We start from the raw sequence: 27,062 nt of genomic DNA, 5'->3' as shown, positions 1-27,062 counted from the left end.
AGGCAAGGGAGGCAGTGCCTCCTCAAAAAAAATAGGATGAGAAAATAATTCATGTTACAAACATAAATGTGACATAAATGTGCGTGCGCTGGGTTTAGTTTGAGATTGAATGGGGGAAAGTCACGCGAGTGGAGGCAATGATTAGATATGATTGGTTCAGGCGATAAATCATGCCTCTTGTTTTCGAATGAGCAAAATGATGGCAGTGATGGGAAGACTAATGGAAAAAGTAAGTAAACAGCTCACTTATATATCACCGCTTGAAATGGCCTTAAATGTGATGACTGTGGGGGGTTTTATTGAGCAATCAGCTTAATATAAGTATAAAAGTACATCTTCATGTCTGTGACCAGCGTTTACAGAGCATGATGAGTGATGAAAATAAGATGACTATTAAAAAGAACAGCTCAACATCAGTTCACAAATAAAATATATATTTTTAAATTGTTACTGCCTTTAGTTATCATTTTGGAAAAGATGTAACACTGCTTACAAAGATAAATCGATGAGATTTATAATTGGTTTTAATAAATAGAACATTACATTATTACTGTAAAAATTACAAAATAGTATCATATTTGTTTTTTATGTACGGTAAAGTAATATTTAACCAGGAAAATGTGACATTAAATAACTGGGACATGAATTGACATGTCTTTTATAAATCATTTTTTGATTTATATATTTTTTTTAAAGACTGAGGCCTTTGTTCTCGTTTCAGAACACCACTGTACGCCGCTGATATATATATATATACACACACACACACACCCGAATGGGTTGGTTTAAATATATATAAAAACATGTGGGTCTGCATTAGAATAGATTTGACAGTCATGATGTTTACTTCTTTTACTGCCTTTTTCACCCCATTATTGGCCATAAATATGTGATATCAGATACTGTGAAATGTAGCCATTATGTGCTAATTTTATGATTCGGTATACGTGGGGTGTTTTTACAGAGAAAGCCAAACTAAACAAAATAACGGCTCTTTATAATGACATTAAACATGCATCCTATGCTAACATACGAAGAAAGGTACAACCTCCGGACATGAAACAGAAGTCTGTGCAAGGCTAACTAGAAACAATATAAGCAACAAAAAAAATTGGTATGCTTCTCATGATTCAAAAAAAAAAAATGGAAAAAAAAAGTGCTTTAAAAGTAAGGTGCATTTCATCTAGAAGGAGAAACGAAAATGGAAACAGAAAAAGTGCTGTAAAAGTTCCTGTAAAATCCAAAATTGTACATAAACAACAAAGAAGAACTTCCTCAGTTTGGTTCAACATTTCTTTAGGATTACGTTTCATCCTATCCTAATCATATAAATATATATATATATATATATATATATATATAGTATAGTTAATTACTAGGACACTCATTGTCCAATATCTAACCACTTGCAAAAAGACTGCTAATGTTCAGATTAGAAAACTAATGGAACCATTTCATGATGGGATCGAGTTGTCGAGTTTTCTTTCCTTTGTTGCCAAGTAATGTTTCATAATTCAAAATATATATGTTTCTAAAACGCTCATCGATAGTGCTGTACCCGGCTTTATAAACCTTTATGTATAGGAGAGACAATGTCGGAGTACTGTAATAAATAGCACGCAAAGCACGCAAACATCAGCAACCCATGCATTTGACACAGCTACAGCCTGACGAGACATTATATAAATATAGCAATCTATTAACTTTCCTGTCGGAGTCATTTTTAGCAACAGCAGCTCTATGGTATTAGTCTATTACCACACACAGTAAAACCAAAATCTACATTTGAAATGGTATGCTTTTTTGTTGTTTTTTTTTGTTAGGGATTTGTGTCGCAAGAACACAAGGCCACTATTTAAATGGGAAAAAAAGCAGGTAAACGTATTAAATTCCTCTTCTCGTATTCATTAACATCTACTCCAGACGCTACACTGAACTGTGCTTTCAATATTCCCTAACAAATACATTTGTGCTTTTATCTTCCCCACCGGAGAAAATGAAAAAGAGAGCTTTCCGCTCTAGTTGCATTTTCTCAGGCACCTCCGAAACGGGTGATTAGGCTAAACGAACTACTCATAATTAATATACACATGTGCGCTAAAAATACCAACAACAAATAATACTACCGGATTCGATTGATCTTCACAGGTCAACGGGCTGGAAATGTCAGCTTGGCACAAACCCACAACTAGGAAGTTCTTTTCTGTCTGAGCTAAGCTAGCATTTTTTTAATTGCTGCAACAGCTGTGTCCGACTCAAAAGGAAAGGTGGCCTTCTTCAGCTTCCCTTCATTTTATGTGACACAGAAAGGAATAGGACACCGTTTTGATAGGGTTGAGATGACATGACTATGAGGAATTTGAGTTCATTCGAGAGCAAAGTTTCACTTACTATGGCGTGTGCACTGCAAAAAATGCTTTTCTTACTTAGTATTTTTGTCTTGTTTTCAGTCCAAATATCTAAACAATCTTAAATTAAGAAGCATTTACTAGAAAAGCAAAAGTTATCGTCTTGTTTTGAGGAAAAATAGCTCAAAATTAAGCTTAAAGCTACACTGTGTAACTTTTTTAGTTTATTCTTAGCTAAAAACACTTAGTTCTTTCTAAAATATAAGTGCTCATTAATGTATATTTACTTCTTTCAAGTAATAAAGTATTCTCGTAAGTTTATAATATGCCATTGAAAATACATACGGGTGAGGGTTCGAATGCGGGTCGCCATGTTGCCCCTCCATCTTGAAAGTACATTAGCCAAAGAGGGACATACCCGTAAATTCAAGCTTCGCCTTTCGCGTTTTAACACTCGATGGCACCGTGTCGAATGTGGACGAGGTCGAACTGGAAGCCATGTTAATCTTGGACTAAATCGGCCACCGTAGGAGTTAAAACGAAATCGGAATTGAGAGGAAGAGAAACTAATATTCACTGGATGGTCATATACCTTTTCACCACTAGATGGGGGAAAATATCACACAGTGTAGCTTTAAAATAAGCAAAATAATCTGCCAATGGGGTAAGCAAAATAATCTTAATTCAAACAGAAAACAAGATTATTTTGCGTACCCCATTGGCAGATTATTTTGCTAATTTTAAGCAAAAACTTGCTTGATTTTGAGTTATTTTCCCCCAAAACAAGACAAAAACTTTAGCTTGTCTAGTAAATGCTTCTTAATGTAAGATTTTTTTAGATATTTGGACTGAAAACGAGACAAAAATACTAAGTAAGAAAAGCATTTTTTGCAGTGTGACTTGTGCATCCATTACCACTCGAGTGTGTTTCTACTTCCTACAAGCTCTGACAAAGGAATAACGAGGTTTGGGTGAGTGCTAAGATACACTAATATATAGTGGGAAATAAAAGGAAACCATAAGGTTAGCAGAGAATTAATCCGGAAGCAAGAGAATTATCGCCCCGCGTCCAACCCACAGAGAGAACGAGACACAACAGCTGCCTTTTGTTTCAGTACGTTTTTGAATATTTCCTTTTTCTTTTTTTCCTCGGTAAAAAAAGAACGAAAAATCATTCTGCCTCCGCTTCTTCTCCACTGCCGATCGATCGCTTAAGTCAGTCAGCTCACTGGCTCGCTCACTTGTGTCCGCGACTCGACCGTTTCCTCGCGGCTCGGCCTCGGGACGGCGGAGGGCGGAACAATGTCTCTCATCTCCTTGCCTTCTCCCATCACAGTCGTCGTCTTCTGCCCTCGCAGGTCGGCCATCTTGCTTGCGTTCTGAGCGTCTCTGCTCGAGGAGCTGTCAGTCCTCACGTGCTCCGCTTTCGGCCTGGAGGTGCTCAAGTCCTGGGGTTCGTTTTCCATGGGCGGCCCGCCTTGGGTGGAGTGACCCAGGGAGAGCTGGTGAGCCTGCGGAGTGTAGGTGGAGGGCGGCATGGCCAGCAGGTGGTGGTGTTGGTGGTGGTGATGATGGTGGTGGTGTTTAAAGTGCTGCCCTCGTTGATCTCTCTTCTTGTGACTCTTCAGTCCGCCGGTTGCCGTTCCGCTGCTGCTGCTCCCGTTCCCTGGATCTGTTCCCGCCTCTTTGTGCTTCCGGCCAGGATGCTTGTGACCCCTCTGTCCCGTTTCTACCTCCTCGCATGTCGGGGTCACCGTCGATCTTGCGAAGGTCTCCGTCGGTGCGGTCACAGAGGTGGTAGATCCCTCCAGCTCCTCCAAAGTCTCTCGAGTTTTGCGTTTCTTGATGGGAAGCGCCCTCTCCTGAACAGGCTTCACGGAAGACTCCTTCTGAGCTTTTTTCTTGGCTTCTGCCGTGAGAATGGCGGCTGCGGCGAATGCGGCGGCTGATCCGGTCCCCACTGCGGACTGTGAAGCCACTGCCGGCTTGCGGCCACGTTTTTTGGGGGTGCTTAGCGGTTCCTGTTCCGATTTCCGCTTGCGCCCTCGGCGCACTTTGGCAACTACCGCTTGCCCCAACGGAGCCCCTGGTTCAGTTTTAGGGGCTACAAAGGGCATCTTTACGAGGAGTTTTCCCGGACTCTTTTCTACGACCCGCTTCACCGCCACCCCTTCTGTGGCCGGCCGTACCTTACCGCTGCCTTTTGGGCGGCCCCTCCCGCGACCGGAGGGTTTGACCACTTTAGGCTTCTTTGGCGGTCTCTTTTCTCTACGAGACGGGCTTCCTCGGCCCGTGACTGTGAAGTCAAAGTCATTGGGATCCGTGGTGGTATCGCCCACCTTTTGGAAGTACGCCATGAGCTCCACTTTGGAACGGAAGGCTTTCCCTTCTGGGCTGAAAAACAAAAACAAATACATTACTATAAATTGACAGTCATTTAAAAACTATTTGAGAAAGTCTAAATTTGTAACCAAAATATATTCTTTTAATTTCAGGTTTGCTCTTATTAAAGGATTAGTTCACTTTTAGATCAACTTTCGCTGATAATTTACTCACCCCCATGTCATCCAAGATGTCCATGTCTTTCTTTCAGAAGTCGAAAAGAAATTAAGTTTTTTGATGAAAACAGTCCAGGGTTGTTCTCCATGTAATGGACTTCAATGGGCTCCAAACGGTTCAAGGTCAAAATGAAACCATCAGTTTCTGCGAGAAACCGAGCAGTATTTATGCTATTATTTTACCTCTTATCAGACGAACGTGATCATCTCTGAGCTCCGCCATAACTTCCGCTAAGTGAGGTCAAATATGAGCCTGGTCATAGATATATCGATAGTAGATGCCTCATTCTACTGATCCGTGCACGTGCTAATGAGGCATCTACGTATACATCTATATTTTGACCTCACTTAGCAGAAGTTATGGTGGAGCTCAGAGATGATCACGTACGTCTGATAAGAGGTAAAATAATAGCATAAATACTGCTCGGTTTCTCGCAGAAACTGATGGTTTCGCTAGATAAGACCCTTATTCATCGTCTGGTATCGTTTAAAGCCCTTTGAAGCTGCACTGAAACTGTCATTTGGACCTTGAACCGTTTGGGGCCCATTGAAGTCCATTATATGGAGGAAACCCCTGGAATGTTTTCATCAAAAAGCTTAATTTCTTTTCGACTGCAGAAAGAAAGACATGGACATCTTGGATGACACGGGGGTGAGTAAATTATCAGCCAAAGTTTATCTAAAAGTGAACTAATCCTTTAAGCATTTAGTACACTGCATAAAATGCTTACTTGGTATTTTTGTCTTGTTTTCAGTCCAAATATCGGTAACACTTAAGAATAATGGTCATTAGTTAACATTAGTTAATGTATTAACTAGTGCTGGGCATCGATTAAAAAAATTAACTAATTAATCAGATTTTTTTCTGTAATAAATCGCGATTAATCGCAAGTTTTTAATATTTTAAGTTTTTAATATTTTGATATTGTAATAATTTCAGTTACTCTCCAAATTAATGTATAAACAATTTAAAGACAGCATATTTTAAATATGTGTTGTATTGTCATCTTTTTATGAATGAAGGCCAGTATCACTGATACTAAAGTGTCTATGAAACATTATTGACGTTACATTACAGTATAACTGAAAGCTCCCAATTTCAACATTTATTAGGCTTTAAAAAACAACTTTTAACTTAAGTGAACTTAAAACAATCTTTACATAAGCCCAAAATAATAAATGTTATATTTACCCATGGCCTTCCCTGTTAGACATATACAGAAACGTAATAGTTATCAAACCTTCCTAACTGCATAAATAATAAATGAAATACAGATGAATCATCATTAAAGCTACAATTTTCTCTGTTCCCGTTGTTCTTTGATGAACATTAATGACAGGCATCATCAGTGCTACTGTCACTTTAAGAACGGCCGCGCATCTCATTTCCTCACAAATCTTTAAGTAAATTTAAGACGTTATTTAACTAATTTAAGACTCCTAATATGAGAATACTCAAAAATCTGTGTTGTTGTTGTTTGTTCAAGAGCAAAAGAGAACTCGATGTGAGCAGGAAACTGACGCGAGTCTATCTATGCGTCGTGTGTGTGTGTGTGTCTCAGTGTCCCTTGATTAGCTGACACACACACACACACACACACACACACACACACACACACACACACACACACACACAGACACAGACACAGACACAGACAGGACACTGGCATACAGCGCGCTCTCTTGTGTCTTGTCGCGCTTGGAAGCATTTACATGAATAAGAGCGTGATGATCATGTAACGCTAAGCAAAAATGAATATAAAAACGGACGCTGCGTTATTTGCGTTAAATATTTTTAATGCGTTAAGCTGAAAAAATTAATCGCCAGCGTTAACGCGTTAATTTGCCCAGCGCTAGTATTAACTAACATGAACTAACCATGAGCAATACATTTGTTTCTGTATTTGTTCATCTTTGTTAATGTTAGTTAATATAAATCCAGCTGTTCATGGTTTGTTCATGTTAGTTCACAGTGCATTAACTAATGTTAACAAGATTTTAATAATGTATTAGTAAATGTTGAAATTAACATTAACAAAGATTAATAAACGCTTTATAAGTGCAGTTCATTATTAGTTAATGTTAACTAATGTAGTAAACTAATGTTAACTAATGACCATTATTTTAAAGTGTTAACAAATATCTAAAAAATCTTACATTAAGAAGCATTTACTAGACAAGTAAAAGTTTTTGTCTTGTTTTGGGGGAAAATAACAAAAAATGAAGTGAGTTTTTGCTTAAAATGAGCAAAATAATCTGCCAATGGGGTACGCAAAATAATCTTGTTTTCTGTTTGAATTGAGCTTATTTTGCTTACCCCATTGGCAGATTATTATGCTTATTTTAAGCGAAAACTCACTTAATTTTGAGTTATTTCCCCCCAAAACAAGACAAAAACTTTTGCTTGTCTAGTAAATGCTTCTTAATGTAAGATTTTTTAGATATTTGGACTGAAAACAAGACAAAAATACTAAGTAAGAAAAGCATTTTTTGCAGTGTATTTATACGTATTGTGGGAACTGTGACACATCAGTCAGTGTCTAACAGCATGCCCTTATTCATCATGTCAAATTATGTGGAAGAACAATAAACTTCACATCATTTCATTATTTAGCCATACAACAAGTCTTGTAAATCAAACCCAAAGCTCTGAGACACCGACCAGTGTAATGCACAGCTCTCTCTCTATACATTCAGATTAATTCAACAACGACTGAGTTATTATATCATGCTTCAAATACTGCTGGGACAGAAATTAAAAGGGTTGACTTGGCAACTAGCTTAAAAAAATTCCATTAAGGTTTATTTAGGTTCAAGTAACAAAAAAGTTTTTTTATGGTTTTAGTTTTAGTTAACAATAATAACCCTGCCTCAGACAAATCAGCTGTAAATCTGTGATTCTTACTCAAAACATTAGCATATTAGTATGTGGGTCAATGACAAATAAGATTATTATTATGTCCAAAAAAGTTATGGTGTTGATTCATATTGGTTTTACAGCTTTTAAGACAGCATTAATTCATTAAACAAGATTTCTGATTTTACCACCCAGAAAATGTCAGGTGGTGCGATCATATATTAATTAAAAATAATATACATATGAATCATTGTAGTGTCTAAAATGCATATCACATGGTACATTCCCTTTCCATTTCTTTATTTATTGCCCTTTTAATCCAATAAACGGACACTTTTCTACGTGTTCAAACACCCAATTATCCATAAGGAGTTTTTATGTTTTGTTTTTAACTGTAAAAATTATTTGTATACATTATATAACGGGTTACAGTTATATTTCTTACTTCATTTTGCAATTGCGGTGGGAATTGACGCTTTTAAATGTAAATTTGCTGGTCGCACCACCTGACATTTCAAACTCAATTCAAATCTGTTCACACCGGGACGATTTTCGCGCGCGTTTATCGCCGACGTTTAACGCCTCGTGACTAAACAAAGGGCGCCAATGTGAGTGTGCAAACCGACGCGTAAAACGGCAGGCGTAAAAGCGTCATTTTTAAAAAAAAAACACCTCGGGTTTGTTTTTTTTATTTTGACGCGGCGCGTTAAAAACTGACCGACCAATGAGATCGGCGCTTTTGTTCACGTGCCTGGAGCTCCTGAAGTGACAGTAAAACACGACTTGGTGGCGCTCAAGCACAAAACGCTCTTGCCGAGCACACATTGATACGACGAAGAACATTGAAACGCTGGCGATAAGCGCGCTGCGCGCGATATTCGTCCCGGTGTGTACAGGCCTTAAAACTTTTATAATAAAAGTAGGATTGGCAGTTTGGCGTGAGATTTAAAAAAGTTAATGAATAAGGCGGCCGGTGTTGATTCTGTGACGCAACGGCACGATTTAGTCTATGTGTGGGAAACACTGTAATTGCATACCAAATAGTGGATAAAAACAGTACGACTCATCTGATATTTGATGGTCAGAGCAACCATCTGCATGTTTCATGAACATTATGAAATTAAATCATGTTTTGAAGGCAAAAAAGGTCAATATTTTCAGGTATTCTAATCACTTTTTTTGCACCACTGTATAAACATTTGGTGAGAGACCAGAGACATCACAAGCTGGATTTGGACAGAAGTACACAATGAATAGGGATCAAATAAATAATCCATTATATGTAAATAAAATCAGTTGAACGGGGAATATAAGACTCATCATCTGAGGCAGCTTTAGTTTTGTTGCGTACTTTGCATGCCGCCCATCTTTTAATTAGTAGTCAATGACGTAACTTTAAAAATGACTGATTTATGTGCTGTTTGCTCTCAAAAAAAGGTACAAACTTTCTGTAACTTGTACTAACTTGATCAGGTAGACATCAAATTTGCCAGCAGATCGGCCCGACTTGCGCTGTTTCAGCTTGCGCGTCCAGCCTTGAGGCAGGGAAGGGTCGTCATACAGTGGGCCTCTGTCCCGAATGATGGAGCGCCGCTGCTTGGCCGATGCGGAAGATTCTGGAGCGCTGAGAGCAGCTCCAACTTCAGGGTCAGTGGGTTCAGACTTCCCTGCCTCTGTCTGTTGTCCGACTTCCCCCTGCTTAAAGAGGGGCGGGGGTGGAGGAACGGATACTGTGGCCTCGAGTTTTTCCACATCTTGCCGTTCCTTTTTGTTTTTCTTCTGCTTCTGTGTCTTGTCTTTTGAGCCCTCCTGGTATTCATTCTTGTCATCACCTCTGCTGACAACACAAGAAATAAGTGGCACACTGAGACAGGATGACAGTGTTACGGGTCTGTATTCTAGTCAAGCGCTTGTCTAAATATCTTTTTTAAACTGCTTTTGCATGTTTGGCATCATCAATTCAATATGTTGGCTTCAAAGCTTGCTCATTTTCTCTATTAAATACCACCACGGAGCAGGCGGGAAGTGGGGAAGTGTTAGCATAAAACCAAATTAACTGATGCAATTCGCATCTTAACATCTTTGGACGTCATCCTCAGGATGTGTGTATTTCGTAACTTCAGGATAAACACGTTAAATTTGATTTCTACTGAGCGTAGAGGCGCACGGAAATCACCCTGGAGGTGTCAAGCAAAACCTCAACGTGGAGGCTGAATCAGTGTCTACAGAGGACGAAGGAATTTCCCTCTTGTCTGTGGCTTGTCCCTCAAAGGCATTTTTACAAAAGATGCTACAGATAAACTTAATTTGCCTTAGACTTTGCAGATTACTTTGTTTTTGTATTGGCCACATGGTGGCTTGCGATTTGAGTAAAGAACAAAATATGTAAACCCATTAAAGAAACACACCTCCTAGAGTCATCAGTACCGTTTTCGAATCCATTCAGCCGATCTCCGAGTCTGGCGGTAGCACTTTTAGCATAGCTTAGCATAGATCATTGAATCTGATTAGACCGTTAGCATCTCGCACAAAAAATGACCAAAGAGTAGGGCTGGGCAAAAAAACAATTTTTTTTTCGATTAATCGTTTTTTTTTTAAACGTGGTCGATTCAAAATCGATTCTCAAAGGCCACGAATCGATTTTTTTCCATATTTATTTCTGCAAACATTGAACATAAGATTAACGTAAATCTAATTACTAGCCTTCTCCACTAGATGTCTCCCTCTTATTTGCCTTGAGCGATGTTACAAAAGAGCGAGAAGCGCGCCTGTCATTCATTCAGAGCTTAAATGGCGGCATTGTTGATGGTTGTAATGCGGAGATGAAATGCTACAAATCTGCAGAAACATTTGATGAGACATCACCTAGGCGTTGCAACACCCCCACAGCCCAGCACACAACCGCTAAAAATAGATCACACACATGCGAATTTGTATTAAACTTGAGGGTTTACTTAAGCACGTACGTTAGCCATTATAGACATATTCAAATCAAATGAGTCAACAGCGCAGGACCAATAATTCAGGGGTTTTTCCTGGGTCAAAAATGGTCTTCGGTGGTGGCTGACAGACATGGTCATCCATACACACACACACACACACACACACACACACACGCACAGTAAAAAAGTACCCTACCCACGTGATCTGCAAGTGCAATACTGACAATACATTTTAAATAAATTCAAAGAAAGTTTGTAATTTTTGCTTATCTTATTTTGATACCTTGATGTTTATTTTTGTTCCTCATTTTTACACGATTTACAGATAATTGTTTTGGTATATAATCATATCAATATTAAAAAGTTGTATTAAAAAAAAAGAACAAATAGCCTAATTTTCTGCCATATACAATTTCATAAAATTATCAGCTAGCTAATAACAACTTTGTTCTGGTTTCACCTCACTCCAGTCTAAACTAAATGATTTTAGGCTATTACACATTGTTTAAATAAATAAGCTGAAAGACTGTGGATGATTAAAGCTAATTCTTACTATCCACTCTTGCTAAAGTGGGTGAGCACACTTGTGTTCTCATTTCAGGTGTTCTGAGTAAATTAATAAACTGATTCGTTAGTTCAGTGTTGAACGGATCAGTTGTTCTAACCAGTCGTTAAAATGATTCGGTTCAAAGGAGTCATTAGGGGGCGAATCGGACATTAGCAGACGCGTTGTGTGTGAATCCCGTCTGTTAGAACATCGCGAAAGATTTGTCAACACACAGAAAACACTTCATAACCGGATAGGATTTGTTTCAATGTAGGAAAAACCCTGTAATTCAAACCTAACAGCTTATATTATAAACAGATTACCTCAAATAAAAGTCCATATTAGTCAGCACGTTAAGGTATTGTTGTTCGTTACCACGGCAACTACTTGCGTCCAGGTATGAACACGCTTCTCGTGTAACTGCACACATGATGGGCGGCAAAATCGCAAGAAAAGCTTGTCGTGTAGGCTACTGAAAATCATCCAATATCCTTTTTATGTTTTAGAATAAATATATCAAAATATCCATGAAAACTAAATTGTATAAAATACTTCTCAGATACATTTTTTAGAATAAAATGTTATTGTATTGAACATAATTGTATGCATTTGAGATATAGAGATGGGTTCTGTTTATAAAAAGAGTTCAATAAAAAGAGTTTAATATACAGTTTTGTGGCTCTTGATTTCTTTTGAATTATCCACTTGTAAACTTATTTTTAATGTTCTTTTTTTAATAAATATGGTATTTGTATTAAATCTATATTGATTGAGTTGAATCGAATCGAAAATCGAATCGAGAAATGAAATTGAAAATCGAATCGAGAAACGAAATCGAAAATCGAATCGAGAAACGAAATCGAAAATCGAATCGAGAAACGAAATCGAAAATCGAATCGAGGAACGAATCGAAAATCGTATAGAGAAACGAAATCGAAAATCGAGAAACGAAATCGAATCAAGAAACGAAATCGAAAATCGTATAGAGAAACGAAATCGAAAATCTAATCGAGAAACGAATCGAAAATCGTATAGAGAAACGAAATTGAAAATCGAGAAACGAAATCGAATCAAGAAACGAAATCGAAAATCGTATAGAGAAACGAAATCGAAAATCGAGAAACAAAATCGAATAGAGAATCGAATCGATTTGAGAGCTTGTGAATCGAAATCGAATCAAATTGGAACATCTGACTCGATACCCAGCCCTACCAAAGAGTTTCGATATTTTTCCTGTTTAAAACTTGACTATAGTTACATCGTGTACTAAGACCGACGGAAAATGAAAAGCCTGAGAATAGTCCCCAGCGCTCCCTGTGTAAGCAGGTTGTCACGATGGTTTTGTTAACGGAAGTTAAATTTTCAGGTTCTGTGTAATATCATTGCGCCGCTGCACTCATGGGACGGCTCACAGCTCTTGATTATTACGCAGGAATGAGAGTATAGTTCCTAGCCATATCAGCCTAGAAAATCACAACTTCTCATTTTCCGTCGGTCTTAGTACACGATGTAACTACAGAAGAGTCAAGTTTTAAATAGGAAAAATATCGAAACTCTTTGGTCATTTTTTGAGCGAGATGCTAACGGTCTAATCAGATTCAATGATCTATGCTAAGCTATGCTAAAAGTGCTACCGCCAGACCCGGAGATCGGCTGAATGGATTTAAAAACGGTAAAACTCAACTGTTCAACTCTAGGGGAGTCGGAAAATGAGAAAAAATAGTGGCGTGTTCCTTTAAAACATCACATCACAATAAACAAAAAATATACATTGTACACTTAATAATTTCCATATCTCCAGCAACTGATATTTAAGAGGAGGAAAAAAAATAAACCAAAATGTTACCTATTTATTTTTTAACTTACCTAGTTTTGGTATACAAAGCTTTCACAATACAGCCAGATTTAAAAGACACTTAAGTTTTTGATTTTCTTATCATTTACATTTACCTCTATCAGGGTGGGAACATCGGCACAGATCCAACATGTTCAAAGCTCAAACGTTGTGTCACTTTCAATGATAAAATTCAGAAGACAAACTCAAGTGATGAAACGACAACCTTAATCTGTTCTTTTTTGTTAAACTCACTTAAACAATCAATAACAGACAGCCAAAAAAAGTCACTGACATGTTTCAATAAACACCACGCCTTAAAACCACACGTTAAAAACAAACGTTCAGTTTTCATCCACGAAATAAATTAAATAGCACATCATCATAATATATTGCAAAGAAAGCTCCATATTTCAATTTCATTTAGCCAATTTATGAGTATACATACTGCACACAGTAGGCATATGTGAAGTATAGCTAGCATGTTTAATTTCCCACAATGCAATTTTACCAGTTTTGGGTTCCAGAATCAGAAATCACATTTTCTCCACAGAGGAATTGATTTTCAACAATAACATAAACATTGCATGAGTTCAGAGACTGTTGAGCGATCATATCGTATTTGCTGCTTCTTTTTAAATGGTTTATTTAAAAAAATATAAATACATCTGAATTGCGAGTGAAAAACGACACTATCTTGAAATGAGATCCACAAATGGAAATGGAAACCGTGGCAAAAGTGTTCCCCTTCCCATAAAGCACTGCAAATGACATAATCAAGTCTGTCTCCCTAATCTCAAATTATATATATGAATATTCTGCAGTAAACATAACTTATAATCTATCAGTTTTAGTTTGTATGTATGTTTTACTCAGTCACAATGCTTTACATTGGATGAGTGGTAATGCTGAGGGTCTAGCGCTAAACCTCTAAAGCTAAAGCTAAAGCTCAAACGCTAATCAAACACACCTGAACCAGCTAACCAAGGTCTCCAGGATTACTACAAAGCTGCAGGTACACAGCAAAATCTCTGCAGGAACGTGGATCTCGAGGTCCAACATGATCCGAATGCTTCATAAAAGAGGATTGACCAGGGATGAAGAATCCTTCAACCGGTCGGGATAAAGACGATGGTTTCTAGTCGACTTGTATACAACAAAAGCCCAATTCGTCCGTAAAAATAAATGTTCGGATGTGATTTATTCACGGTGGAGGATTGAGTTTTGTGATCCTGCGCTCCTGGGAACCTGCTAACATGCTCAATAACATGATTGACTGCTGTAAATAACATGTCATATGCTTGGTATAATAAGAATTGCATGTAATAATAGAAAAATAATATAATTTAATTATTTAAATCTGTTTAAAAATAGACGCACATAGGGATGAAACGATTACCGGTTTCACGATAAACCACGATAAAATTTAGTGACGGTTAGTAATATCGTATAAAATTTAATTATCATTAAAACCGCGTGTGATTATCACGATTGTGAAAACTCGCGGTAAATCTTGTCCAGTCAGCGTCAGTGTGACGCAGCGCACCGCTGTTTTTGAATGATAAGAAATGTCAGAAGGCAGTGACAGCGCCGGGAGATTGTTCAGCCTCTAAAAGGACCAAATCTGAGGTGTGGTCATATTTTGGCTTTTACAAAAGTCCTGAGGGAAACTTAATCTAAGATGGTCACCTTGTCTGCAGAACATGCCAGAATAAAGTCGCTGTAATAGGGGGAACACTTCAAAACTACGAACGCAAGGCAAGTGGACTTTGACCTCAATACCAAAACTACGTCTGGCAAATAATAACGTGAAGCGAACGAACAAATGCAGACAAGACTAGGGTGACATTTAAGGGATAATATTCAGGGCTTAACATTAACAACCGCCATTTGCGGGTATAACGTTATTTCGGCTGCACACTAGTCACTCTGGCTGTTGAACTTAGTCTTCTCAAAAGCCGTCTGTTATAATCGCGTTGCGCATTATAACCACTCACACGTGATTATATTGAGTTTATGAATGTAAAGTCTCATAATCAGAGGCGTTCAGAGCGCGCGCCGCGCTCACTCGCTGAAATCTGCACTCAAAGCAGAGATAAACGTGCGATGTACGCAGGAGATTCAGTCATCATACTGTGTTGGACTGTTTTTGTTCTATTTCAGCAGCGAAAATAGTTTTAAAACACACAGCAGAACCACAGCGCATCTGATATGACTGGCATAACGCTGGCGAATTTAGGGACCGTCTCTAAAGTTACACACAACATTGGTAACGTTATACACGTTTCAGACTTCAATAGCATTTGAAGAGAATGACAGTCATAAAACTGACTGTAAAGTGTTCATTTAGGTGTCAGGTATGATGCACACATTTTGATATTTAATAAAATAAATGTCAAATCATATGGAAATATGGATATGCATTATTTCACTACGATACTGTTTGGGCTTTAACACAAAATATGCTGATTTAAATGCATCATTGCTGAACACTGATGAGAATATTTCTTGAGAATATATTTACAGAGATAATATTAGAGATTATATTTACGACAAATTATTATTATTTATGCATTATGCGTTGCTATTGACGACGGCCATTAAGGAAGGAAATCCCACATAATCTAGCTTAAAAAAAAGTGCATAGAGCTGCTTTAGTTATTTGTTGTTTGTTGAATTTCAAATATAAAACTTGTTGAAATGTTTTAAGTGTGTGTATCTGTTCTTTTTGAATACTTTCATCTCGTTTGAACAAAACCGTGATAATATTGATAACCGTGATAATTTGGGTCACTATAATCGTGATGTTAAATTTCCATACCGTTTCATCCCTAGACGCACATAATAGTTAAAATGGTTTTCTGTCTTGTATTTCATCTCAAACTAAAGGATGTGATTTTATTCCACATGGAAATGAGCGGGAATAAGTGAACACAGCCTCTTGTTTACATGAGGTGATCATAATGCTGTGGTTATTAACAGATATAATCACTGCCGTAATAACGGCCCGTTTCAAATGTTTACGTGCTTTTATTTTTTGAGCGGTGATGAAATATATTGCTCTTGTAAATACTCGCCAGCATTTCAGTAATAAAAGTCTAGATCTTTAAAATGCGTCCAAATTAACCGTACGGTGGTCTGCAGGGGTCAAAAAGGATATAAACAAAAAGGATATATATATTCTTGAAAACTCAGAGATGTGGATTCAGATGGCAATTACATCACCACACGACCTTTGTGTTTGTCTAAAAACAGTAGGTCATTCGGCCGGGGATTTTAACACGAGTGGTGAGAGAAAAACACTGACATTCTGGATTCAGACGGCAATAAAATCACAGACTAGCCCCTGACAATGATGAAAATACCCCACGACCCCACGAGAAACAATTACAGTCCGATTAGGGCTAAAGTTGAAACCCAAACAAACACGTCCCTCTTCTGGAGACGTAACATTTAGGCTTGACTTCTTGATTTATATCTTTTGAAGTAAGAGCAAGTGTCATGAAATTAATTTCTGCAATTATTTTGTTAATAAAGCATTCAAGAAAATACAGTAATATGTTATTTTAAGCAAATTACTCAAATTATTTGATATCAAATGCCTTTTCTCCAGCAACTAAAAAACCTAATTCATCACATTTATTGGCCAAATACACTCTAAAAAAAAAGGTTCTATATTGCACCAAAAATGGTTCTTGGCTCGTAATCATAGGGGAACCTTTTTTAGTGCTATATAGCACCAATTTTGGTGCTTCAGTGGTTCTTCAGTGGTTCTTCAGAGGTTCTTCAGCGGTTCTTCAGAGGTTCTTCAACAGGTTCTTTGACTAAGGTGCTATATAGCACCTCTGAAGAACCGCTGAAGCACCACTGAAGCACCAAAATTGGTGCTATATAGCACTAAAAAAGGTTCCCCTATGATTACGAGCCTTTTTTTTTAGAGTGTGTTAATTCTAACATGAAACACTTTTGGGAAGTTCACATGCCCTTTAGTGTGACTAGAAAAACTCAATTCATAAATATTTTAAATAGCATTTGTTTTTACACTTTACATAAATACTATGCATGCAAACTGAGAAACTACATAGAATATTTATGAATACAAAATCTATATTTGTAAAATCAGTCAAACCGCACCACATGTTATTGTTAGCATTTGTGAAAGTCCAGACACAGGACCTAATATAAACACTTTCCCTTCTACCGCAAAATCTTTTTACTATGCATTTACAATTACTCATTTAAAACTTCATCCAGTGTTGCATGCTCCATGAATTTATTGGCGTAGATAAGATTAGGGTGGGCGATATGACTAAAATCTAATTTACAATAACGATATATATCACAATATAGTTTTTTCTTTAAATAAGGTTATGATATACTATATTTGAACAACTGAAATAGACCTACCTGAAAAACTTCAAGCACTAAATAAGAAATACTATATATATTGTATCAAATAATTAACCGCCCTTTTTGACAATAGATGTGAAAATGCACTATCCAAACTTAAATGGAAAATAGACCTAGACACTGAGCAGTTCAAAACATTAGAAAGTATGAAAAAGTTATGGAAAGTATAAATTTACTGTAAATCGAATGCACTGTACTAAACATTTTTATTTCATATAAAATATATATTTTACAAAATAAATTTTACTATAAAATTACTATAAAATCAAAGCCATATGTCCAAGGAAGTTGAGTTCCAAATTTGAAGTTAATATCACAAAAATGTAAGTCCCTATGAGATTTTGTTTAAGCGCTGTACCAAAAATAGCCACCGGGTGTCATCCACATTCAACTGATTTTTTTAATAAAGCATTCTCCCGTAACAAATTAATACATTTCTGTCCAAAATATAATTTCCATCACAAAATAGTCGCCAAATATGGAACCTTGAGGCTCTGACCTTTCCGACGATATGTGGTTTGTCAAGATTAGAAAGGGTTTTGATTATAAAGCAAATGTTGTAATATGAAACCTGACACCGCCCACTAGGGGAGGAGCCCACTAAAAGATTTCAAAGTACTGTTTCCATGGTAACACAACGTTCAATTTCAAAAATGGTTTCCACCGGATTAATTTTTAGTTTGTAAGCTTTTGAATGATACCTAATTTAAAATTATTACTAAAAATATATGATACAAAAAAGGGCAAAAAATAAAAAGATCGTGTTAGCGGGACGGTGACAGTTAAAGGCACAAAATGTAGCTTTTCGCCACTAGAGGTCGCCTAATCAAAACAAAGGCGTAGCTTGATGACGCTGAGATTGAGCGCGGAATCATGGGAGATGTCGTCTTCACCTCAAAGCCAGTGGAAAAGAATCGGGACTGGACTCCCGATTCCCGGGACTGAAAGAATCTGAGCTTTTATCACGCCACAATCGCCGCTTTTTCTTCTTCCAGTCAAACGAATATGGGGGAACCCAGCGCTGTTGATCATATTAGACGAGAGATTCAAACAATCGACTAACTGTGTTGAGCTGTATAAAAATTAGTTTTCTGTCGATGAATGTATCCAAACAGTTGTCTAATAAAACACATAATATATTAAAGCGTCTCTAGCAGGGATGCGCAGAATAACGCTACTGGGAAAATACCAGTATATCTTTTATTTCAAACGGTGCGATATCATGATTTTGCTCATTTCGGTAGGCCTATTTGCTGCTGTTCCAAATTTCACCGCTAGGTGGCAGTGCGCTACGCAAACTGACGCAAAACCGGCAAATGCGGCAACAAAATTAATATAGAATCTCACTCAACACGCCCAAAACTAATAAATAAAGAGAGTAGACGTGAAATTTAGAACTTTGCTTATAAAACTGATGAAGAACCATCAAACCGTTGAAATATAATGAAATCTCCAGTTTTCGATTTCAAACAGTGACGTTTAGATCTTATAATATTTTCATGCATAGGCTACTATTACAGGTCGCGCAAGACATAACCAACTGCGTTTATGTGACTGCTTACTAAAGATGAGCATTTTTTACATCATTTTGTGTGTATTTGATTAAGGAAAAACAACTTAATTTGGAATGCGCGAGCTCTTTAGGCTTGTGTGTGTGTGTGTTGTTGGTATGAGCGCAAAGTGAGCGCCCATACCATGTATTACGAAATGCTATAAAATAGGGCTGCAACGACGAAAATACGTCGACATGCGTGAAATGCGTCGACGTGTCACATTATTTACGTTCTAGATAGAACAGATCTAGAATAATGCCGGCTTCTGCTCCCGGGATAAAGCCAGACCACGACTTTCAAAAGTGTAGGAGTACTTTAAACAGAAGCCGGATAAAACGCATGTATATCTTCAAATTAGACGACTAGTTATACATTAACACTGCTGAAAGCTCCTGTATGTGAACCTTTTGCAGATAAATACAAGTGCATTTTCGTTTACTATTGACACAAATCAATAAGTAAATCATACTCAACTATTATAGTAAACTACATTTCCTAATTAGGCCTACTCTGTAAACATTTTATGATGAATAGTATATCATTAGTTATACATAATGTTTAAAACGCTTCTTGTGTTCAGATATTTCATTATAAAATGGCTTAAGTACACTACCCTTCATTAAAAACAATTAATATTGTCATCATTCATTGATATCATGTTAAAATAATATACAAATTCACTACCCTCTCTGAAATACAATAATTAGTAAAAAAAAAAAAAATCATCAAATTAATCTGGGAAAATAACCGTTAGATTGGTCGACAGAAAAAAAAATCATCAGATTAGTCAACAAAAAATGATCGTTAGATTAGTCGACTAAGCGGAAAAATAAGCGCTAGATTAGGCGACCAAGCGAAAAATAAGCGTTAGATCAGTCGACTAATCGGAAAATAAGCGCTAGGTTAGTCAGCAGAAAAATAATCGTTAGATTAGCCGACTAATCGGAAAATAAGTGTTAGATTAGGCGACTAAGCGAAAAATAAGTGTTAGATTGGTCGACAGAAAAAAAAATCATCAGATTAATCTGGGAAAATAACCGTTAGATTGGTCGACAGAAAAAAAAATCATCAGATTAATCTGGGAAAATAACCGTTAGATTGGTCGACAGAAAAAAAAATCATCAGATTAGTCAACAAAAAATGATCGTTAGATTAGTCGACTAAGCGGAAAAATAAGCGCTATATTAGTCGACTAAGCGGAAAAATAAGCGCTATATTAGTCGACTAAGCGAAAAACAAGCGTTAGATCAGTCGACTAATCGGAAAATAAGCGCTAGATTAGTCAGCAGAAAAATAATCGTTAGATTAGCCGACTAATCGGAAAATAAGTGTTAGATTAGGCGACTAAGCGAAAAATAACCGTTAGATCAGGTGACTAATCGGAAAATAAGCGCTAGGTCAGTCAGCAGAAAAATAATCGTTAGATTAGCCGACTAATCGGAAAATAAGTGTTAGATTAGGCGACTAAGCGAAAAATAACCGTTAGATCAGGTGACTAATCGGAAAATAAGCGCTAGGTCAGTCAGCAGAAAAATAATCGCTAGATTAGCCGACTAATCGGAAAATAAGTGTTAGATTAGTCGGTAGGAAAAAAAAAAATAATCGGCTGAGTAGGCGACCAAGTGAAAATAAGCGGTAGATTAGCCGACAGAAAAAATAATCGTTAGATTAGTTGACTAATCGGAAAAAATAATCGTTATATTAGTTGACAGAAAAAAGAAGTTAGAATAGTCGACTAATTGAAAAAATTATCGTTCGATTAACCGACAGAAAAAATAATAGTTAGATTAGTCGACTAAGCGAAAAATAATCGTTAGATTAGCCGACAGAAAAAATAATAGTTAGATTAGTCGACTAATCGAAAATAAGCGCAAGATTACCCGACAGAAAAAAGAATAATTAGATTAGTCGACTAATAGAAAAAATAATCGTTAGATTAGCCGAAAGAAAAATAATTGTTAGATTAGTCGACTAATCGAAAAAATTATCATTAGATTAGTTGACAGAAAAAAGTTGTTAGTTGCAGCTCTACTATAAAATCGCTTGCATGTTCAAATTGGCAAGGTTTAAAAAGACGTGGGCAGTGATTTCCGTCAGCTGTCCCGAAACGACAGTGAAAGTGTTGAATCTGAGCGCGCAGATGCTTTTATAGTGCAGGTGCGATGTCTTTTGAAGCCAGAAGCAATTTGCAAATTTTGAAAGCAAGAGAAGGGAGACGCACACTTCTCACAAGAAAGTTTTCAAATCACTGATTTGATGTGATAATCTTTGTTGATTCATTTAATAATAAACATTTGCTTTAATTTCCCGCTTTATAAACCCCAAACTTTGAGGTGAGTAAAATTATTTGCAATATCCGCGCCAAAATTCAGACCCTGTATGGTATCAATTTAATATCGTTACTTCAGTATTAGATTGTGGTACCGTACTGAAACCAAAATTGTGGTATCGAGCCATCCCTAGTCTCTAGTGTTTCCATGGTTTTCTACAAAATAAAAATCGAGGGGTATGATGTCATTGATAGGCGGCGCACACACAATCCGTGTCCTGGTTAAAATCGCTTATTTCTCTGGATTTAAACAGTCTTGGAAACATTTGGGATAATGTAAGTACACAAGTCAACAAAATATATTACTGTTCTAGATTCTTCCAAAAATCTTACATATGGTGCCTTTAAGAAAAAACACTTCATTGGGTTCACTGTGTAAATTAAATCTTTTTAAAGTTACAAAAGTGATTCAGTCATGAGCAGTGAGTTATTTTCTCTCTTTTGTTGTTTGATTAACATTATTGACATGTTTGTTAGGCTGCTGTGACTTTAAGACAGAATGCACTTATCTAATATTACAGATACACTCAACTGTTTACATACACTTAAGACATTTTGACACATAAGTGTGTGTATTTGATCTGGTGAAGCCCAAAAAGAACTTAGTTCAGTACTCCCTCGCTCTATAAGCAGCGGCTTCATGCACAGAGCGCATGTAACGAAACAAGTTATCTTTCACTTCAACAGTTTAAAATCACTTGTTTTAAGCAATGCGTAAAATACACATTCAAAATGTGTAGTTATCATGACCACAACATCTTGTGAATGTAACCGCAATAGAGACGATAGTCCAAAATGCCCATCCCTAGATGAGATATTCTGTTTGTTAGCCATGGAATAATGAATAGTTTTGACCTTATGAATGAACTAACCATTTATGAGATGAACACTGTCCCCTAAAGGGATAGTTCACCAAGTACAATTAACTAGATAATGACCCCTTTAAAGGGATAGTTCACCCAAAAATTTCCTCTCCCTCAAGTCATCCTAGGTGTGTATGACATTCTTCTTTCAGACGAATACAATTGTAGTTATATTAAAAATGTCCTGGCTCTTCCAAGCTTTATAATGGCAGTGAATGGTTGTGTCGTTTTTGAAGTCCATAAAAGTGCATCTATCCATCATATAACTGCTCCACACGGCTCCGGGGGGTTAATAAAGGCCTTCTGAAGCGAAGTGGCGCATTTGTGTGAGAAAAATATCCATATTAAACATGTTATAAAGTAAAATAGCCTTCCGTATTACGATAACGTTGGACGTAGCGTAAAAAAACGTACCTGGCGCGACGATAACGTTGGACGTAGCGTAAAAAAGCGTACCTGGCGCGACGATAACGTTGGACGTAGCGTAAAAAAGGGTACTTGGCGCAACGATAACGTCGGACGTAGCGTAAAAAAGGGTACTTGGCGCAACGATAACGTCGGACGTAGCATAAAAAAAGGGTACTTGGCGCGGCGATAACGTTGGACGTAGCGTAAAAAAGTGTACCTGGCGCAACGATAATGTTGGACGTAGCGTAAAAAAAGCGTACCTGGCGCAACGATGACATCAGACGTAGCGTAATAAAGCATACCTGGCGCGACAATGACGTTGGATGTAGCGTAAAAAAGCATACCTGGCGCGGCGATAAAGTTGGACGTAGCGTAAAAATGCGTACCTGGCACGACGATATCGTCGGACGTAGCGTAAAAAAGCGTACCTGGCGTGACGATAACGTTGGACGTAGCGTAAAAAAAGCGTACCTGGCGAGATGATAACGTTGGACGTAGCGTAAAAATGCGTACCTGGCACGACGATAACGTTGGACGTAGCGTAAAAAAAAGCGTACCTGGCGCAACGATGACATCAGACGTAGCGTAATAAAGCATACATAGCGTGACGATGACATCAGACGTAGCGTAATAAAGCATACATAGCGTGACGATGACATCAGACGTAGCATAAAAAATTTACCTGGCACGACGATAACGTTGGACGTAGCGTAAAAAAGCGTACCTGGCGCAACGATGACATCAGACGTAGCGTTAGGGCTGTCGCGGTAACCGCAATATTGTACAACCGCGCTATTGACTAGCCAACCGCAGAGGAAGGAAAGCAACCGCAGAAACCGCAGTGTTCAGTTTTTTTTTTTTTTGTGGCCTTGTTTTACAATTCGTCATGTGCATTTGATGTTAAATAAATTAATAATGATACAAGAGTACCCAACCCACGGCTGAGTTTACGGATCTGCTGTCTGGCGAAAGCTACGTTACAGTGTCTTCTGTCAAACCCGTCCTGAAACTCCTGACAGAAGATATGCTTAAACCATCAAGCGAGGATACCACCTTAACATCGGACATAAAGCACAAAATGTGTAGTGTTCTACAGGGGAAGTGTGAACCAGCTGCCTTACAAAAACTTTTGGCAAAGGCCAGTTTTTTAGATCCTCGATATAGGGACAATTATATCAATGATACGTTCAAATTATTTGATTTGTTTTATATTTTTAATTGGAAAAGGCAAAGGCCTTCAACAAATGTTCTTGTTGCTGTTTTGCATTTAACAATAAACAAAAATGTTTTAAAACGTGTCTCTTTGTCAGTTAAAAAGCAACAATTTATGCTACATAATAACTCAACAACAGAGCTTTTTATGCAGTAAAATCAGGATAAATTAGGTTTGTAAAAAAAAACAAAAACAAAACGGCGGTAATATCCCATCGTTACCCATAATAACCGCAAGGTAAATTTCATAACCGCGACAGCCCTACGTAGCGTAAGCGTTTTGAACTGCGAGAGGCGTTACACTTTCCCAGTAATTTGAATACGGAAGGCGGAAGCCAGATATTTTACTTCATAACGTCTTAAATACGGATATTTTTCTTACAAAAGCCCATCGATTCGCTTCAGATGGTCTTTATTAACCCCCCGGAGCCGTGTGGAGCACTTTTATAATGGATGGATGCATTTTTTTGGGCTTAAAATTGTGGCCTGCCATTATAAAGCTTGAAAATGCATTTTTTAATATAACTCTGATTGTATTCGTCAGAGTGAAGAATGTCATACACACTTCTTTAATAAGAGTAAATATGGGATAATTAAAATTTTGGGGTGAACTATCCCTTTAAACATAGCCGCATAATAAAAAATAACTATGTCAGTGCCATTGTTTTGTCTCAAGATGCACACCGGGTATGTTTTTTTCTGTCTCTAATTGAACTAAGGCCTAATCCTGGATTAATGTAAGCCCTGTCTGTGAAACCGGGCCTGTAGTTTTATTATTAGGGGGCGGGTCGATTAAACAATCATGTTGGAAACGAATTGCTATTGGTTATTATTAAGTTTCACATTATCATGAACGTTGACTGTACAATTTAGTAGCCTTGAAACTACATTTGACAGCTCTTTAATGAACAATAAGAACCATAATAAATCAAAGATAATGTTTAACTAGCAAGAAAACAGAATGATTGTGACAATGGGACTTTCTTTCGAGTCACTACAATGGATATTCAATGTGCCCCCATTTCAGACATCACGATAGTTTGGTGACCACATTACTTCCATAATAAAATAAATATTTAATCTAGCCCAAATGAGCAAGTACCTGCAACACAGGAAGAAGTTGCACAGCCATGTCACAAGTGTGTGTAAGACATGAACCAGTGGGTTTTGCATGTCACTCCGTTTGTGCACGTCGCCTTGCGGTCGACCACACACACACACACACACATATATATAGACAAATAAGATGCTGCTAGATCCGTTAGCTGGTTACCGGAAGTCAGCAGCTCAACAATATCACCAGTCTGGGAGTGCCTTGTGCACAACTAAAGCAAGCTCGCTATCTATTTCAGTGATGCTAGAACAACAACAGTCGCATGAACAGTGTTTTGCACCTGGGGTTATATGGTTTGCTGGCTGCAGGGGTAAAATGAGCAGCAATAACAACACACACACACACACACACACGGTGACATCAGAGAATTAGCACACTGGCCAACTTGCTTGCAAATGCAAACTTGGTACCTGATGATGTGCGGCTAGGTAGCTAACTAGCTAACTTACACCACAGCACTAAAACCAACAGGGTAACCTCGTTTCGAAGCACTTAAGTTAGTCAAGTAATTCCACGCCAGGACAGGCGTATCTATCTGGAGCAAATCTCATGTCCTGCAGCGCCACAGGCTAGCTAACTAACTTCAGTCGGCTGTTTTTGACAGCAAACCGACCTCTTAGCTTTAAACAACACGGGAGCGGCGTAACATTACCGCGAAAGAGCCCCGAATATCAGCAAAACAAAACATGTGTGCGTCCAAACCCCCAGGCAGCCGTTCGCGGTACGTTTCAGAGGAGTTTTTGAAGTAACGTCGGAAAAACGACACCGAACACACAACGGGATAACGCGCGCCGCTCTCGTGCCGCACAATGTGTCCGTTGATCGTGGAAAAAGAGCGGGAGAAATACGAGTGACGTATTCGCGGGCTAGCGCGCGGCTAACATTCCCCCCTCAGCTCGCCTGACAAAATATCACAGCGACGATCAAAACCTACGCCATCGCCGCTCGCGACGCCTGACATTGGAAGCCGTGACAATGGGAATGGATGCGATTCACACTTACAGTCTCTCCTCTCCGCTCTCTGCGGCGGCCATTTTTATTTAAATAAATAAATTTCCAAAAAATCACGCAACATCTTTGTGGGTACCCCTCACCCTCCTCTCCCACTCCCTCTAACACAACACCATCCTTCGGACGCGAGTTCTCGCGAGAGGTGGGGGTGGAAGGGAAAGAGGGTAACGCGTACGTTCTCGCGAGAGCTGAGAAGTGGATAACTAGAGAGAGGGGAACAACGTCGTCCAGGGCGAGGAAAGCTGCATTGCACACCAGAATAACAGTCCATTGTGCGATTAAGTCCTGTTTCTTTCGGACGAATTCATATCAAGTGTTTGAAATGTGTTAAGATAAAAGTGCAGATTTTTAAATAGCCTTTTCTGCACCTCATATAGGGCAGATCTGAAAATATTGACCTTGTTTGCCTCCAAAACGTGATTTCATTATTCACATTGCTCTGACCATCAAATATCAAATGAGTCGTACTGTTTTTATCCACTTTAATATTTGGCATGAAATTACAGCAGCACATCTCTCTGACAAAGTGTCAATATAGTTCCTCTGGGAACTTCAACACTAATGTTATCCCTGCTTTCTACTAGCCAAAGGCTTTCCTTTAAATGGACAATAGCTGTCCAGTTTATTTTCCAACTCGTCCCAAATGTGCTCAATGGGGTTGAGGTCCGGATTGTGAGGGGGCCAGTCCATCATTTTAAATGTTCCAGTATATTCCTGCCGTTCTGGCAATAGTTAGACAAATGTTTCGGGTCTTGGAAAATAAATCCAGGCCCAATAAGACGACTCCCAGATGCCAAGTGTTCTAATAATATTGGCCATCACTCTATATGCAAGATTAGTCACTATCTTACACTAATAAATAAGGAAACAAATTATTAATTAAAACATTAAAATGTGAATGAAGAATAAAACTTTTTAAATTGAATAGACATTCACAGTTTTATTTAATTCACACACACACACACGTTGGGTTTTCATGTAAAAACATAGGCGTAATGTTTTTATACTGTATAAACTAGGGGTTTTCAAACTGGGGTCCGGGGACCAGGAGGTTCTAAGGGGTCCCCAGAAAATTT

General features: G+C 37.9%; 1 protein-coding gene across 3 annotated transcripts; it reads right to left on the bottom strand.

Annotated features, from left to right (window-relative positions):
- Positions 1-1,821: 1,821 nt before the first annotated feature.
- On the bottom strand, positions 1,822-26,121 carry mecp2 (methyl CpG binding protein 2). Of its 3 annotated transcripts, none has more exons than XR_013817374.1 (4): positions 25,978-26,107; positions 9,229-9,597; positions 3,101-4,742; positions 1,822-3,001 (listed from the first exon to the last, which is right to left on the bottom strand). XR_013817374.1 is itself a non-coding variant. In XM_079828026.1 (3 exons), exons 1-3 carry the CDS (start codon positions 26,007-26,009, stop codon positions 3,569-3,571), a joined length of 1,575 nt encoding a protein of 524 aa, XP_079684152.1. In that variant the 5' UTR covers positions 26,010-26,121; the 3' UTR covers positions 1,822-3,568. The 3 variants fall into 3 exon arrangements, 1 of the variants encoding a protein (XP_079684152.1); XR_013817375.1 differs by having other exon boundaries at positions 1,822-2,459; positions 3,467-4,742; XM_079828026.1 differs by having other exon boundaries at positions 1,822-4,742; positions 25,978-26,121.
- Positions 26,122-27,062: the final 941 nt, after the last annotated feature.

The sequence above is a fragment of the Gobio gobio genome (genome assembly GCF_949357685.1).
Source record: "Gobio gobio genome assembly, chromosome: 10".
Lineage (NCBI taxonomy): Eukaryota > Metazoa > Chordata > Actinopteri > Cypriniformes > Gobionidae > Gobio > Gobio gobio.
This window is presented reverse-complemented; position numbering and strand designations above follow the sequence as displayed.